The sequence below is a fragment of the Mytilus edulis genome, chromosome 6, assembly GCF_963676685.1.
Source record: "Mytilus edulis chromosome 6, xbMytEdul2.2, whole genome shotgun sequence".
In the NCBI taxonomy this organism is placed as follows: Eukaryota; Metazoa; Mollusca; class Bivalvia; order Mytilida; family Mytilidae; genus Mytilus; species Mytilus edulis.
In genome coordinates, this window is record NC_092349.1 from 19,753,339 (window position 1) to 19,768,122 (window position 14,784).

At 31.3% G+C, this 14,784-nt stretch overlaps 1 protein-coding gene across 2 annotated transcripts in view; it reads right to left on the reverse strand.

Annotated features, from left to right (window-relative positions):
• LOC139527319 (uncharacterized) overlaps positions 1-6,687 on the reverse strand; it is a 44,075-nt gene extending 37,388 nt beyond the window's left edge. The window contains exons 1-4 of one of the 2 annotated variants that reach the window (XM_071322682.1): positions 6,513-6,687; positions 5,457-5,515; positions 3,762-3,911; positions 2,026-2,100 (exon numbers count right to left, since the gene is read on the reverse strand). In XM_071322682.1, the coding sequence (XP_071178783.1) occupies positions 2,026-2,100; positions 3,762-3,911; positions 5,457-5,515; positions 6,513-6,582 (354 nt within the window). In that variant the 5' untranslated portion in view covers positions 6,583-6,687. The remainder of the gene's footprint in view (positions 1-2,025; positions 2,101-3,761; positions 3,912-5,456; positions 5,516-6,512) is intronic. The other variant, XM_071322683.1, reaches the window with a different exon arrangement.
• Between the last annotated feature and the right edge of the window lie 8,097 nt (positions 6,688-14,784).

Consider the following 14,784-nt stretch of genomic DNA (forward strand, 5'->3'; position numbering starts at 1 on the left):
TTAATATGAACATACTTTCACAATATATAGAGACATCATCAAATTATATCATCGTACCCTGAACCGTGAATGAATGTGGAAATTAAAAATTGAAACTATTTTTTAAAGGTTATTTTAAATTTGAAATAAACATACTTTCACAGTATATAGAGACATCATCAAATTATATCATCGCACCCTGAACCGTGAATGAATGTGAAAATTAGAAATTGGAACTATTTATAAGGGTTATTTTAAATTTAAAATGAACATACTTTCACAGTATATAGAGACATCACCAAATTATATCATCGTACCCTGAACCGTGAACGAATGTGAATATTAAAAATGGAAACTATTTTCTAAATTTTGTTTTAAATTTAGAATGAACATACTTTATATAGAGACATCATCATTTTCTACAATTGAAAATGCCTGTAGCCAGGAATATTGGACTTTGTCATTATGGACTTTCCGATTTGATTTTTCTCTGAGTTCAGTATTTTTGTGATTTTACTTTTTATATCATCGTACCCTGAAGCGTGAGCGAATGTGATAATTAAAATTTGAAACTATTTTCTCAAATATTGTTTTTAAACTAAAATAAACATACTTTTACAATATATAGAGACTTTTATGATACAGTAAAAGGTTACGAAGACTTTTTTTTGCTATTTTTGGTGATAGATTATCATTACTCCATGGAGGTTTTTCAAAATGTTAAAATAAAAATTTCAAACTATGTATATGAGCATCATAACTCAGAGCCTCTACAATACATATATATCAAGTCATCATCATCAAACATTTTAAAACACTAAAATATTTTAAATATGTAAACAAATCTTAGAACTTACTGATGATACCCCATTATCGCAACTTTATTTTAAAAGAGATGCATCAAAAACTAAGAGGGCGTTCAAATACCCTAGTCGAATAAAACCCAGACAGAACCATGATGAAAAAGAAGAAAGGCTAATAACAAGAGTCAATACAATCCTACATACAAAAATGTACAACACGAAATCCCCGTGTAAAGCATTCAGGTGGTAACAATAGTTCAACATTTTTTGGTGGGGTTCGTGTTGTTTATTCTTTAGTTTTCTATGTTGTGTCATGTGTACTATTGTTTTTCTGTTTGTCTTTTTCATTTTTAGCCATGGCGTTGTCAGTTTGTTTTAGATTTATGAGTTTGACTGTTCCTCTGGTACCTTTCGTCCCTCTTTTTTCAACATTTCCAGATACCAGGTTATTGAATCAAGTTGTAAAATATGATCAGTAAAATAAACTGATTAGGCATGGTACAGTAAGAGAAAAGTGAATACCTCCTGTCTATTTCTAACATCACCAGCATCATCGTACCCTGAACCGTGAACGAATGTGAAATTAAAAATGGAAACTATTTTCTCAAATATTGTTTTTAAACTAAAATGAACATACTTTTACAATATATAGAGACTTTTTTACAGTAAAAGGTTACCAGGACTTATTTGTGGTGATATATTGTCATTCGTCGAGGAAGAGTTTTCAACATTTTAAATTAATAATCATAAAGAATCTCTATAAGTTTAAACTTACATAGTATTTCCAGTTTTCTAATTTGAATTAATTTACACTTGATGATGTCGTGTCTTTTCACATGCTATAGTTGTTGATAAAGGCAGTGTGTTTAGCTGTCTTAATCGTCTCTATTGAACAGTTGTCTAACTTTATCATATCACAGCTCCTTATTTTCATATGAATTTTGTTTAGTGTATTTAACAATGTGTAATAGTACATCTTTTATCATGCTCTATTGTTTTAACAATGAGATGAACGAATGATGAAAAAGGGTGAGTGTTAGTATCACTTGGTAATCACACACTGTTACTGATTGTATTTCTTAAAAGAACATGAATCAAAATTTTCAGATAAGAAAATAATGAAATTGTGGAATACAATCAAATACAGTATACGGTAACCACGGTCAAAACATAATTTTCCAAATGACAAAATGAAGATTACTTGAACACTGAATACATATATTATCTATGAAGTAAACTGTACCTGGTGTACTTTTCCGTGGTCATCAATACTCATTCCATCCAATAAAAACGCCAAATACGAATTAGGATCAAGATCCTGTGAAAAAAATAAGTATAAATAAAGGCAACAGTAGTATACCGCTGTTAAAAACTCGTAAATCGATGGACACAAAAAACATTAAATATAAGAGGAGAACAACTACACAACATTAAAATGTAACACAATCAATGTGTTCAAGTGTTGTTTTGCGGTGCCGACATGTTCTTATATCCGAGATCCTAGTTTGAGAATGGTTGGACCTTGTTACGTCACGGTCTAAGTCAAAACAAAACATGAAATTTGTCGACCAAGACTTTTGCCGGAAAGTTTATATCTCAAAATTATGTGAGATCCTAATCAAACGAAAGCCCTTTTTCCAATTATTTCTTTGTTTGATTTTTAAAAATAGCTTTTTATAATGATGCCCTGAATGTTTTATGCAATTTTTGTCGATTACAGCTTTATAATTTAATTTTGGATGTAACGCGTCTTCTGATTGGCTGACGTTATTTTGTTATGAGCCCATAGACGTAATTAAGTCATGTGACCGTGACGTCATCAACGTTTTTCATGGTTTTATATTTTAAGTTTCAGCCAACAGTCACATGCTCGCATTTTGCTTAACATGTATGACAATTCTACACTTTAAGATTCAACGTGCATTTAGAATATTTTAGTTTATCAGATTACTGTCCCAAGATAGTACTCCATCATTGTATTTTTTCTCTTTAAAATGCATTTGTATAACTTTGTTTGAGTCTACAATCATTGCACAGAATACTTAACATTGAACAACAAGCCTTCTTGTAAGATGATAAATTCCTTCAGTTTCTATTTGTTGTTACTTTAATTTGTCTCTCCAAAATCGATTTACGATATGTTTAGTTACTCGTGCTAAAATTCATTGATGAATTGTTCACACATTATGGTTAACTTAATGGACTTGTATGCGACAATCATACAAGTGAAAGGTTGAGTTATCTATAAAACCAGGTTTAATCCACACATTTCTACATAATGATATATCTGTACTAGGTCAGGAATATTCTTAATTTTCGTTTGATGTGTTTGAACTTTTAATTTTGCAATTTGTCCAGTTACTTTGAATTTTCCGAATTTAATTTTTTCTTGAAGTTCGGTATGTTCGTTGTAAAGTTGTTTGAAAAGAATGACTTAACAACTTATCGAATGTATACGTTTGAAATTTTTTTTTCATCAGGTTATCAAACATCGCTGTTTGATGTGATTATAAGGATAGACATGTTTATTAAATCATATTCGTTCTTTACTTTGATATTTTAGATTCTATTCAAAGTTGTTCATTTCGCTTCGTAGAGGCTTAAAACTAAATAGGTTAATTCCATAAGAATATCATTGACATCTTATATTCCAATATTAATTGCATTACTTAAATCATCGTTTTGTTATTAGATTTTATTGAATGAGCTTCTGTTTTTACAGATGAAAAAAAACCCGTTAATATTAGCCACTCATCAACAGACGATCCATTCTATTAACTCTACTGGAAATATGACAACTCTTTCTAAATAACATGTATATATTATATGTAAAAAATATGACGAATGTATGAAGAACTAATAATCTTTAAATTTCAAAGCGATTGATAGAATTCAGTTCAACCTTCTCATTTAGATTAAATGTTTTAAGGATAATTAATAGTTATTTTATTTCTCAGATTAATAGATTAAAAAACATACCGTTAGATTATCAAGTTTGTACCCCTCATCGATACCCTTTTTTTTATCAAGTGTCCGTAGGTTTTTCGTAAGGTGTCTTTTGACTCGAAAGGCATTATAATTGCTGATATAGCGTTCATCCTTATCCTGTAATTGCCTGTGTTGATTTATCTGAAATAATCATTTTATACAATACAATGTTATATTTGTTATCAAGGCCACACTTTGCAAAGCATAAGTACATGTAAAATTTGAAAAAAGAGCTTTATACACAGAACAAATAGCAAAGTACTATACGATGAACGAGGTTTTCTTCTATTCCTCAAAACATCTGTAAGACAATTTTATACTAAGTATACCGGAAATATTTATATGCAATAATTGAAGTTAAGACGCGAATGTGTAAAAATAGTTGTGTTACAGAACAAAAACATACACTAATTATTAATTGACGTAAAACAAGATTCCACGGATTTCGATGGTGAAACATTTAATCATAATGCTAGCCTAACGTCTTTTTCGTAATATCAAAATAATGAGATTTCTTATTATTTTTTCTGAGACAACTTCCCATGAATAACCTATGAACAACGATGTTCGTTTAATTCAGGTCTTATATTTAAGATCATAGCATACGTTTTTTTCAGTCACAGTAGCCTTTGCACATTTAATAGTTTTAAAAGAATGCATCAAATTAAATAGATAACGAAAATGGGATAAATCTATAATGGAAATATAGATTCTTACACTGCAACAAGTGTATTACGATATTTCTCCACTCCAGACAGTTAAATTTTATTATTTAAAGCGAGAGGCTTGCCAAGCCCTTTAAATAATAAAATTTAACTGTCGAGAGTGGAGAAATACCGTAATACACGAGTTATAGTGTCGGAATCTGTTTCTCTAATGCTTTTTATCGTTCTTTTTCAAAGATTTTCAGAAAATTGTGCTCTTTATATGCGACGTCATCAGGCAAGGTCGCCTTTTTTCATGACGTCACAATAGGAAAATTGAGAAGAAAACAAAACATTTGACGTCATAATCAAATTTCGACTAATCATTTGCCGAGAACAGATTTTTCACTAGTGAGGAGAAATATTTTTCTCACACCGGTCAAGAAATGTGAAAATAGCACAAAAATTAGAGAAAGTATCATTTCCTGCATGTATGACTTTAACTCGCTAATATATTTTATAGATAACCACACTATTTCACGAGACAAACTAGCTTCTTAAGGAGTGTAATATTTGATAAATGTAATGAAATATACCATAAGCTGAAACATTCTCGTATCAGTCACCAATTTTACCCATGAAATACAAATGATGAAGCTAGTTCCTAGTCGGATCCAGGATTATTGAAAGGGCCATAAAGTGACGAAATACCACAGAGTGTAGCTATGCTGTACACATTTTTGAAAACTAATTGCTCAATATGATCTATTTTTTCGATCAATGGGGGTACGTATACCCCTTTCTCCCCCTTGAATCCCCAACTGAGCTAGTTTGTTTATGGAGATATTGCGTGAAGCTATTGTCTATTGCAGCTAATCTTTAAACACATGTATTGTGAAATCTACACTCTTATTCAATTTATAATCTAATTTGGCAAATGCATCAGTTAATTTTAAACATGATCAAGATAGTTTGGATGTTGATCGTTGCAATTATTAGACCATATATTATTATCAAGTTTGAAAATGTTTTACAAACTTACCTTGCGTATTTGTCTTCCGTAATTGTTATCCAGTTCATTAATGGTTTCTGCTACTTCTTCTATATGAAAAAAGAAAGAAGGAAATTGAACGCATTTCCTAAATGAAGGTTATTCAATTCATACAAACTTCGTTTAAGTTTTTTGGTAAAAACAAATAACTATCAAGCGAAAAAGTAAAACAATTCAAAACGATTACCCGTTCTCCCCAAAAGATTTACTAAATACCCAAAAAGACATAAAAATAACGATTAAAAATAAAACATATAACAAACACCCCTAAACAAAACCTTCCCGCTTCAGGTCAAAGTTTTTGGTCAAGGTAGTTTTTGATGAAGCTGAAGTCCAATCAACTTTAAACTTAGTACACATGTTCCCCATGATATTATCTTTCTAATTTTAATGCCAATTTAAATGTTGACCCCAATTTCACGGTCCACTGAACATAGAAAATGATAGTACGAAGTTCAGGTTAAAGTTTTTGGTCAAGGTCGTTTTTGATGAAGTTGAAATCCAATCAACTTGAAACTAAGTACACATATTCCCTATGATATGATCTTTCTAATTTAAATGCCAAATTAAAGTATTGCTCCAATTTCACGGTCCACTGAACATGGAAAGTAATAGTGCCAGAGTGGCATCAGTATACTATGGACTCATTTTTGTTTTTTTACTATTTCAGCATCTAAATGGAAGACGGCTTGCAAAATTCTTAGTAAAATCCGTGATTTGTATTTCATGATGAGATAAAGAAGGGGCAATAAATGACAGAAGTGGGCATAAAAGTAGGCATGCAGCATACCTTTTAAGTGTAAATGATTTAAGTCAGAAAGAAAATAATCATAGGTAATATGTAAAACAATTAAAAAAAAAACCAACGGCCAGATTTACGAAAAAACAATAAACAGCTTAAAACTGTAGCAGGCAGCAATAATTGTAAACCGCTGCAAACTACAGGCTCCTTATATTGAAGATTCCGTCTAAAATGATTTGCAGTAGGTAAGAAAATGAAAATGAAATAGAAATCTATTTAATATACATAGCTTGGTGATCGCTTACCTTTCTTTAAATGAGCAGCTCCAGCCATAACCACAAAATGAACCAGAAGAATAGCGTGACTGAAATACATTTCTAGTCAATTTAGTTGTGTCATCGACAAACAAAATATCTGTAACTTTAAACTGGACTTTAAACCTTTAAATACTTGAGTCTCAATGAATGTTGCTCAACATGCAACCTGTTTTAATTGGTTCCTATGATTAAATTTAGAACGATTGGATATTATTGGTTAAGAACTATTTACAAAAAAAATAGAATAAGGAGGATCTCTGATGAATGACTTTATTTTGTTCGATTTGACATTTAAGTGATAATAGTCATGTATACTCTTCGCGATTTTTATTATGTTGAAACCAGGGGTATCCAAAGAATTGTACAGAGTTGGTTCAGATATTTCAATATTCTTTGTAGTATGTTTATATGATGCGATTGTAACTTTCTATCAAGTTGAACGAAACATGGAACATGACAAGAATGAGAGAATCAATTTAGAAACTTCAGTAAACGCACGACTGACGTAAATATACCAAACTGATATGTCTAGTATCTTTGATGATTTTTCATATATACTGTGTTGATGCCACTGTCTACAAAAGACATAAATGGTCGGGGGGACAAGATTTCGTCTTTTGATTTTTGTTGTCTATAAATTTGGTCCTTACTGTAGACAGTGTATCAATAGCACTTTATAAGGGTTGTCACTGACTCAGACGTACTTATGAATAGCACTTTTTTTATACACTTCAAAAATTAATTTCGTTATACTTTAACCATAAAATTGTAAGTCGGGGGGGGGGGGACATTCCATGTAATGATAAGTTTTAAACTACATGTTGATTTTTTTTTAGAAACAAACAGGTGCGATTCTTGTAATTTGCGAGTTTTTTTTTGTCACTGTTAAACAATTCGGCATTTTTATCCACACCCCCAAAGAATATCCTGGTATACATTTGGAAAAAAACTATCAAATACTTAAAATGGCTGAACGTTATGTTTCTGAAAATTCATGTACTGATCAACTTTATATTACCAGACATAGGATATACGTGCAATAAATTCAGTATATTGATTTATCTATTGCAAACAAGTGAATATTCAGTTGTTTTTTGCCGGAATTTAAGGAATTTGAAGTTATATTATAAAATCAGAAATACAAACAACAAGCTTCAAGGACAACCGTTTGATAGCAGCATTTTTGTTTCTTTTGATACTTATTTTTAGTTCAAAACAGGCCAGGCAATTCATGTTTAAAATTGTCTGCCCACCCCACCCCACGCGAAGAAAAATCGAATGTTCATCCCTCACAATTATACTTTTATTTTGAAATATTTACAGGGAAACATTTCTCTGTCTTCGATTTGTGGCAACTAATGTAAATGTTTCAGACCGTCTGAGTATTTGGACCGTATGCGTACGGTGTGGACCGTATGCGTACTTTTTCAAAATACTCATACGGTCGGACCGTACGCGTACGCTTGGACTAATATTATCAAGTTGGTCAAGTTTATTAGATACAAATGCATATATCAGATCCATAAATTAACTTTAAAATTAATATAACAAAAATGCAATTACAATTGAAACAAAAACTTTATATTTTTTTTTTTACTTCACGCTAATCTTTTGTATCAGCCATGTCGATCAGTTATACATTAACTGTATTATGAACACTGAAATTAAAGATATCGGAAGTAAACATTATGTAGGAGATCAATTGTTATCAATTGTTTTAGAATATTTAGCATCTTTACCAAAAAAAGCAAATGCAAAAAAAGGAACATGCATGAATTGCATACATGAAAATGTGAAAAATATTACGTTACTTGAATTGTGTCACCTTGGGCAAGAGTACCAAAATAGGATTCAGATATACAATTAAACAAATACTTAATTTCAAGTGTTCGTTTGTTCATTGTATCTATGTAATTGTAATAAATTATCAATAACAATTTGTAAAACTAAAAATAAAGATTGTTTCAATTTAACCCATATTATCAAATAACATGTATGGTCAGCTCGTACTGGACCGTACGCGTATACTTATACGGACCGTACGCGTATGGTCGGACCGTTGGAACATAAACACATACTATTTGGAATTCTTTCAAGTCTCATTGTATTCTAATCTAAGGTGTGATATTAACAATCACATAATACTTCGTTAATATTATTATGTATATCTCTTGTGCTTAATTATTACGAAAGTCAAAGTTATCATTTTCAATTACGCAATTTGTATGGGTAAACATGACTGATCTGCCAAAAATTTCAAAAACATTTCTGCTGGATTAGGAGATATTAAAGTACAGATTATGATAAGTACATATACATATGATAATATCATTAGTTCATAATAAACCCAAACGTCAATTATATCAATTGTATACATATGTTAAAACCTTTTATATTTCTATTGCTAAAACTGTGTGACTATCGAGACTATCGGAATTAATATTCCATGGATAAATCCTAATACGTATAAATATGTAAATGAAATAAACGCTTTGTAAATTTCGTGCTTTCGAACAGCTTTTATAGATATTACTTTCACATGGGAATATAACAGGACAATATTAATTCGTGGGACCAGACTAGAACTCAAAATCACTACATTTTGATGGCATTGATAACACAAGTTATAGATTTTCTAATTAGCTGGCTTTCTCATAGTAGATGAATTGTATAATGCTATCTTCAAACATTAAAGTTACATCCATTCAGAATAGCGTTATGTATATATTATGATAATGTTATAAAACAAATCTGTTAAGATTTACCAGTTTCTTTTTTTTTTGCCGGGGGGGGGGGGGGTGGAGAGGATGAACAGGGTGAAATAACATGTGTTAATATCTTCGCTCTTTTCATTTTGATAAACGTGTGATCCCAATAAGTAGGCGTGTTATATATCGGTCAATATTTACCAACAATTTTCATTTATTTACTTATTCTTTTATCTTACTTACATACAATCTAAGCCTCTTTCATCTGAGTATCAATAGTATTAAAACATTTGATTTATTACACTGTATACAGTTATATCGGAATACAAACTAAAAGACAAATTGAAAGATATGATATTGCTTTGTTTAATCAAAAGAATTGCCAACGTAGATATAAATATCTTGTCTTAAGGAGGGACAACTCCTACTTTGTAAAACTTCACTCTGATCCACACACACGTAGTTGAAGTTATAACTGACATCATCAAGAAGCTTGATTGAAAACACATTTGTTACGTTAAGAGAACGTGTTTTAAACGAACTATCTGCATTCCCATGAGAACCGACTACGCCCTTCTTCTTTTCGACTTGTTCTGTTTTTCTTACGAGGCTGACATCATATAGGAACTTTGTGAGAAGAAAGAAAACAGAAGTTAGCAGTTTTCCTCAACTTTACTTTCAGCTTTATAGATGATCTCTCAATAAGTAATTTAGAATTTGGTGATTATTTTGAACACATATATCCCATTGAACGAGAGATAAGGGATACACCAGATACAGTAACGTCTGCCTCATATCTTGCCTTGTAAATTTTCAATATCTATGTAGCAACATTCCAGCCTGCATACGGAGTATATATCTCCCAATTGAAACGTTATTTAAGGGTTTGTATTCCGTATCATGATTTCCATAAGTTTGATGGAGGACTGCTGCTCACAAGGATGCTGATAAACTAAGTATTCCAAATGGTGCAACTGAAATCATCCCTGCGTAAATTTTACGGACGATGTCACGGTTATTTGATCGTTATGGAATATCTATTAAAAAGATGATAGCAAATATGTTCCGATGTCGTATAAACTACAATCCTTTTCACTTTTCACGAACGTGACCTACCAAATACGACTTAGAATCGGGTTTGTTATAACATGAGCAAAACGACGGATGCCACATGTGGATCAGGATCTTCTTACACTTCCAGAGTGTCTGATATCACCCCGATTTTTTATGGGGTTCGTGTTGCTTAGTCTTTATTTTTTCTATGTTGTGTTTTGTGTACTATTATATGTTTTTTATGATGTATGAGTTTGAATGTCCCTCTGGTATCTTTTGTCCATCTTTCATAACCAATGAAAATATTATTATATCAAAACCATGGTAAAAGTACTATATTTTGAATTTCAATGCTAACAATACCGCTTTCATTTTTTCTCAAAACTGTTTATTGAAGATGTTCAATAAAGAATTAAAGATTTTCTCTTCTAATATATTAAATAAATGAAAAGGAGATTCTGACAACCGTCTCCTTCTTTACAAAAAAAAAGAAGAGACAAGGATATCTTTAACAACAGAAACAGACTATGCCATACGTAAAGCTCTCAAATTCAGGGAAATTAGGAATAGAGTAGACACTATTATAAATCATGTTATAATAGTTCTCTAATGATCCAATTATAATATGTTTCATCAACTTCACTGTGAGTGAAGAATCGTGATAAGTTTTCAGTAACACAAATTTGTATATAAATTATAAAGTGGTGCACTTTCGAATAAGACAACAATCTTACAAACGACCTAAGCAGTTATATGTCACATTATGGCGAGATTGATGATAAAACAATGAACAAAAAAACCAGTACAACATACAGTTATCACCGACAAATTCTAAATTACAGGCTCCTGATATTGTAGATTATTTAAACAAGTGTCCCTGGATCGTTTTCTGTCTGTTTTAACGTATAGTGTATCACATGCCATTCTTATCACTCGGACCCCTAAGGGTGACTGGGGTATAGAAATATGGTCACGTGGTCTTCTCCCGACCGGCAGTAAAACGCTTGCCAAAGTGGGGCGTCCGTTTGGCTGTGCGGTGTGTATCAAGTTCGTAGTCACGTCCGGTCAGAAGGGGGACGTTAAATCCGATGCCTCGTGTAAAGAGAGTGCCACACTCTTTGTACGTTAATAATCCTTGCAACAACTCTTTTGAGGGGTCCGTAGGTGGCCTGGTGCAAGGCAAAATGTCTGTCCCTATCCAAGATACCCTCATTTTCCAGTGTCAGTCCAAATTTCCCCGAACATCATCCCAGATGGCCTCTATTGTATCAAACTACCTATTGTATTTATTGTGAACTTGTTCTCGTCCTGAATATGCATGAATAAAGGCAACAGTAGTATACCGCTGTTCAAAACTCATAAATCCATGGACAAAAAACAAAATCGGGATAACAAACTAAAACCGAGGGAAACGCATTAAATTTAAGAGGAGAACAACATGAAATATTTGCCACTGGACGTTAAGCAACCAGCAATCAATCAATCTTATCACTCGGTACCATGTTTATTGTATTGTATATACATTGTATGACTTCAAAACAAATTTAGGCGTATTCCCGAATATGTGTATCTGAAAAAAAAACTCTTCATAGATACCAAAATTGTTGTACGTCTTCAAAAAGTTCATACTCTAATCAAAAAGATTAAAGATAAAATAAAGTACGAAATTGAAGAGCATTTAAAACAAAAATTCCTGAAGGTTTTGCAACTTATAACTAAGATAATTTATTCGTTGGGTAGAAATCCTCAGTATTTCGAACATTAAAAATTTTGAAAAGAACCAATTTATTATAACGACCATATAAATGATAATTCATGTCAACACATAACTGCTGAATACTAAGATTGTGATACTCTCTGGATGACAAAATCAACCAGTAGTTGCATGTAATCCAGTAGTAGTAAATAAATTTATTAAAGATACCAGGATTTAAATTTGGTACACCAGAAGCGAATTTCGTCTACAAAAGATTCAGGAGTGACGCCGAATATTTTTTTTTTAAAATGCTAAATAAAGTACGAACAGCATTAAGCAACCAAAGTTCCTTTAAGTTTTGCCAAACATAGCTTACATATGGTAATCTATTTCTTTGGTATAAATCTTTATTCATAAATTTGACCATTTTTAATGATAATTCATATATTAACACAGACGTGTTGACTACTAGGCTGGTGATACTATCGGGGTGACAACCTCTATCAATTGCATCAATTCAATGGTTGTTAATAAACCATCATATATAACAGGCGTGAAATTTGTTACGCGTTCCGTCTACAAAGCCTTATCAGTGACGCTTCAATCGAAGAAGTTAAAAAGATTAAAAACAGTGCGAAAGTGAAGAGCATTGAGAACACAAAATTTCTGAATGTTTTGACAAATACAGCTAAGGGAATCTATTCCTGAGGTTGAACAATCTTGAACCACATACATTAAAATGGAGGAGAGGGATATCAGCAATTTGATCACATATCATTGGAACGTATGATAAATGCGGGTTTTCTAGTTTCATTTAATGGCATCTTAAATCTTTCTATTGGAATACCACAGATTCGGTGTGGTTCTTCTTATATATATAAACATGTAAATTGTATGTTTAAATAACATATCAGATAATATGATACGTTCCCATCAAGAGAGTGATAAAGAGTTCAATTTAATAGAAAAGTAAAATTCTGTAGCATTGAAAACATCTCTTTGGTTTTGTTAAATCATATATTTTTCTTCTTTTAGTGGCATTGTTTTAACCCTGTCCTGTATTAATCTCTTATTTATACTATTATGTTGGTTCAGAGGCGACAATTGTAAAGGAATAAAATATTTCTATCTAAAAATAAATATCAACTATTGTATTTGCATCGAAGTAATGTTTTAGTTACGTTGTTAGTAGTATTATACCAGGGTCACATATGACTTTATTATTAGTTTTATTGACAGTGAACTATCTTTTATTAAATGCGATTACCCTTTGATCTGTCCATTGTGGCTCTTGTGTGTGTTTTTTAGTGTCTTGTATGTAAAATCCTATTTAACTGATGCTTATAGTTTGTTCTAATGATGTACTGTTATATCACTGTCAAATGTTGGGGTTAGGATGGGGCTTGCATGGCGCCAGCAAACATATCTAACTTCGTCTTATTCTGTATGTGCCTATCCCAAATTATATTTAGAGCCTGTAATCCAGCGGTGGTCATTTGTTGCTATAAATCATATTCATTTTCCGTTTATGGTCTTGTAGGCCACTACCTCTTTTTCATTTCAAATGATCTACATTCGTCATTTCGGGGCCTTTAAAAGCTTACAACTAGTATGTAGTATGAGTTTACTTATTGTTGAAGTTTGCATGATGATCTCTAGTTATTAAACAGTACTTTATTTGGTCTCAGTTTAAAAAAATATATTTTTATTAGCATATCCAACGAATGCTCTCTTTCTATTTGCAGTAGCATTTTGAGAAAAAAAGTATCCTAAAAAAAATACCTACTCTTTTTTCTATTTCAATTTATATCTTTTAAAGTCATCACATGCATAAATCGAACCAAAATTTATTAGATAATGTAATGACTTTGATATAACATGCCCAACTGTGAATGTACTATTGAAGGTGGGTTATAAATTTTTAATGAAAACATTACCTAAAAATTGTTGCTGCACTTCCTACCGAGTAGTGCATACACGCAAATTATTAATGTTTGTAAAATAAGAAATTCTCGTGTGAAGGGAACGATGAACGCAAACTGTCTACTAATTATATATATAAGACTAAAGTACATACAAACAGACATTTTTCTTATACTTTTACTTTAAATCTTGACACGAAATCTGGTTAATTTCCTGAATAAAATTAGAGTAATGACGTCTTTCGTTAAAATTACTGTTAAGTCTTAAGTTTATCATTTGAAAGGAAACTGTCATTTAAATATAAGTATAAGTTTATGTTAAGATAATGTTTATGTATTATGTAAATATTATTAATGCTCAGCGTATCTAAAGTAATATAAAAAAAAATATCAAATAAGATATCTTTAATGTTATATAAGAAATTTTTAATGTAATATAAGTACTGACCGACTTTAGAAACTCAACACAAGATTATTCTTTTTAATTCCCATTTTCAAATATTCTATTTCTTGTAAACAAACTTATGAACAGAAAAATCTTTCATTACTTCAATGTTTAAAAAACAATCAAGTTGAATTGATTACGTCATCGATGCCACTGCTGGTGGACGTTTCGTCCCCGAGGGTCATAGCAGTCCATTCCATTATTCAAAATATCAATTTCATTATTCAAAATTGACTATTTCTCAATGTTCACGGGTATTTCGATATTTAAGTCCTTCGTTACTCTTGTAATATCCGTTGCGGAACATATTGACTATATATCTTTTGTTCCTCTCTTGATAAGCTTCCGATTGAGGTATAATATATATCTGTAATTAGGGGCTGAAGAGTCATAGCAGTCCATTCCATTATTCAAAATATCCATTTCATTATTCAAA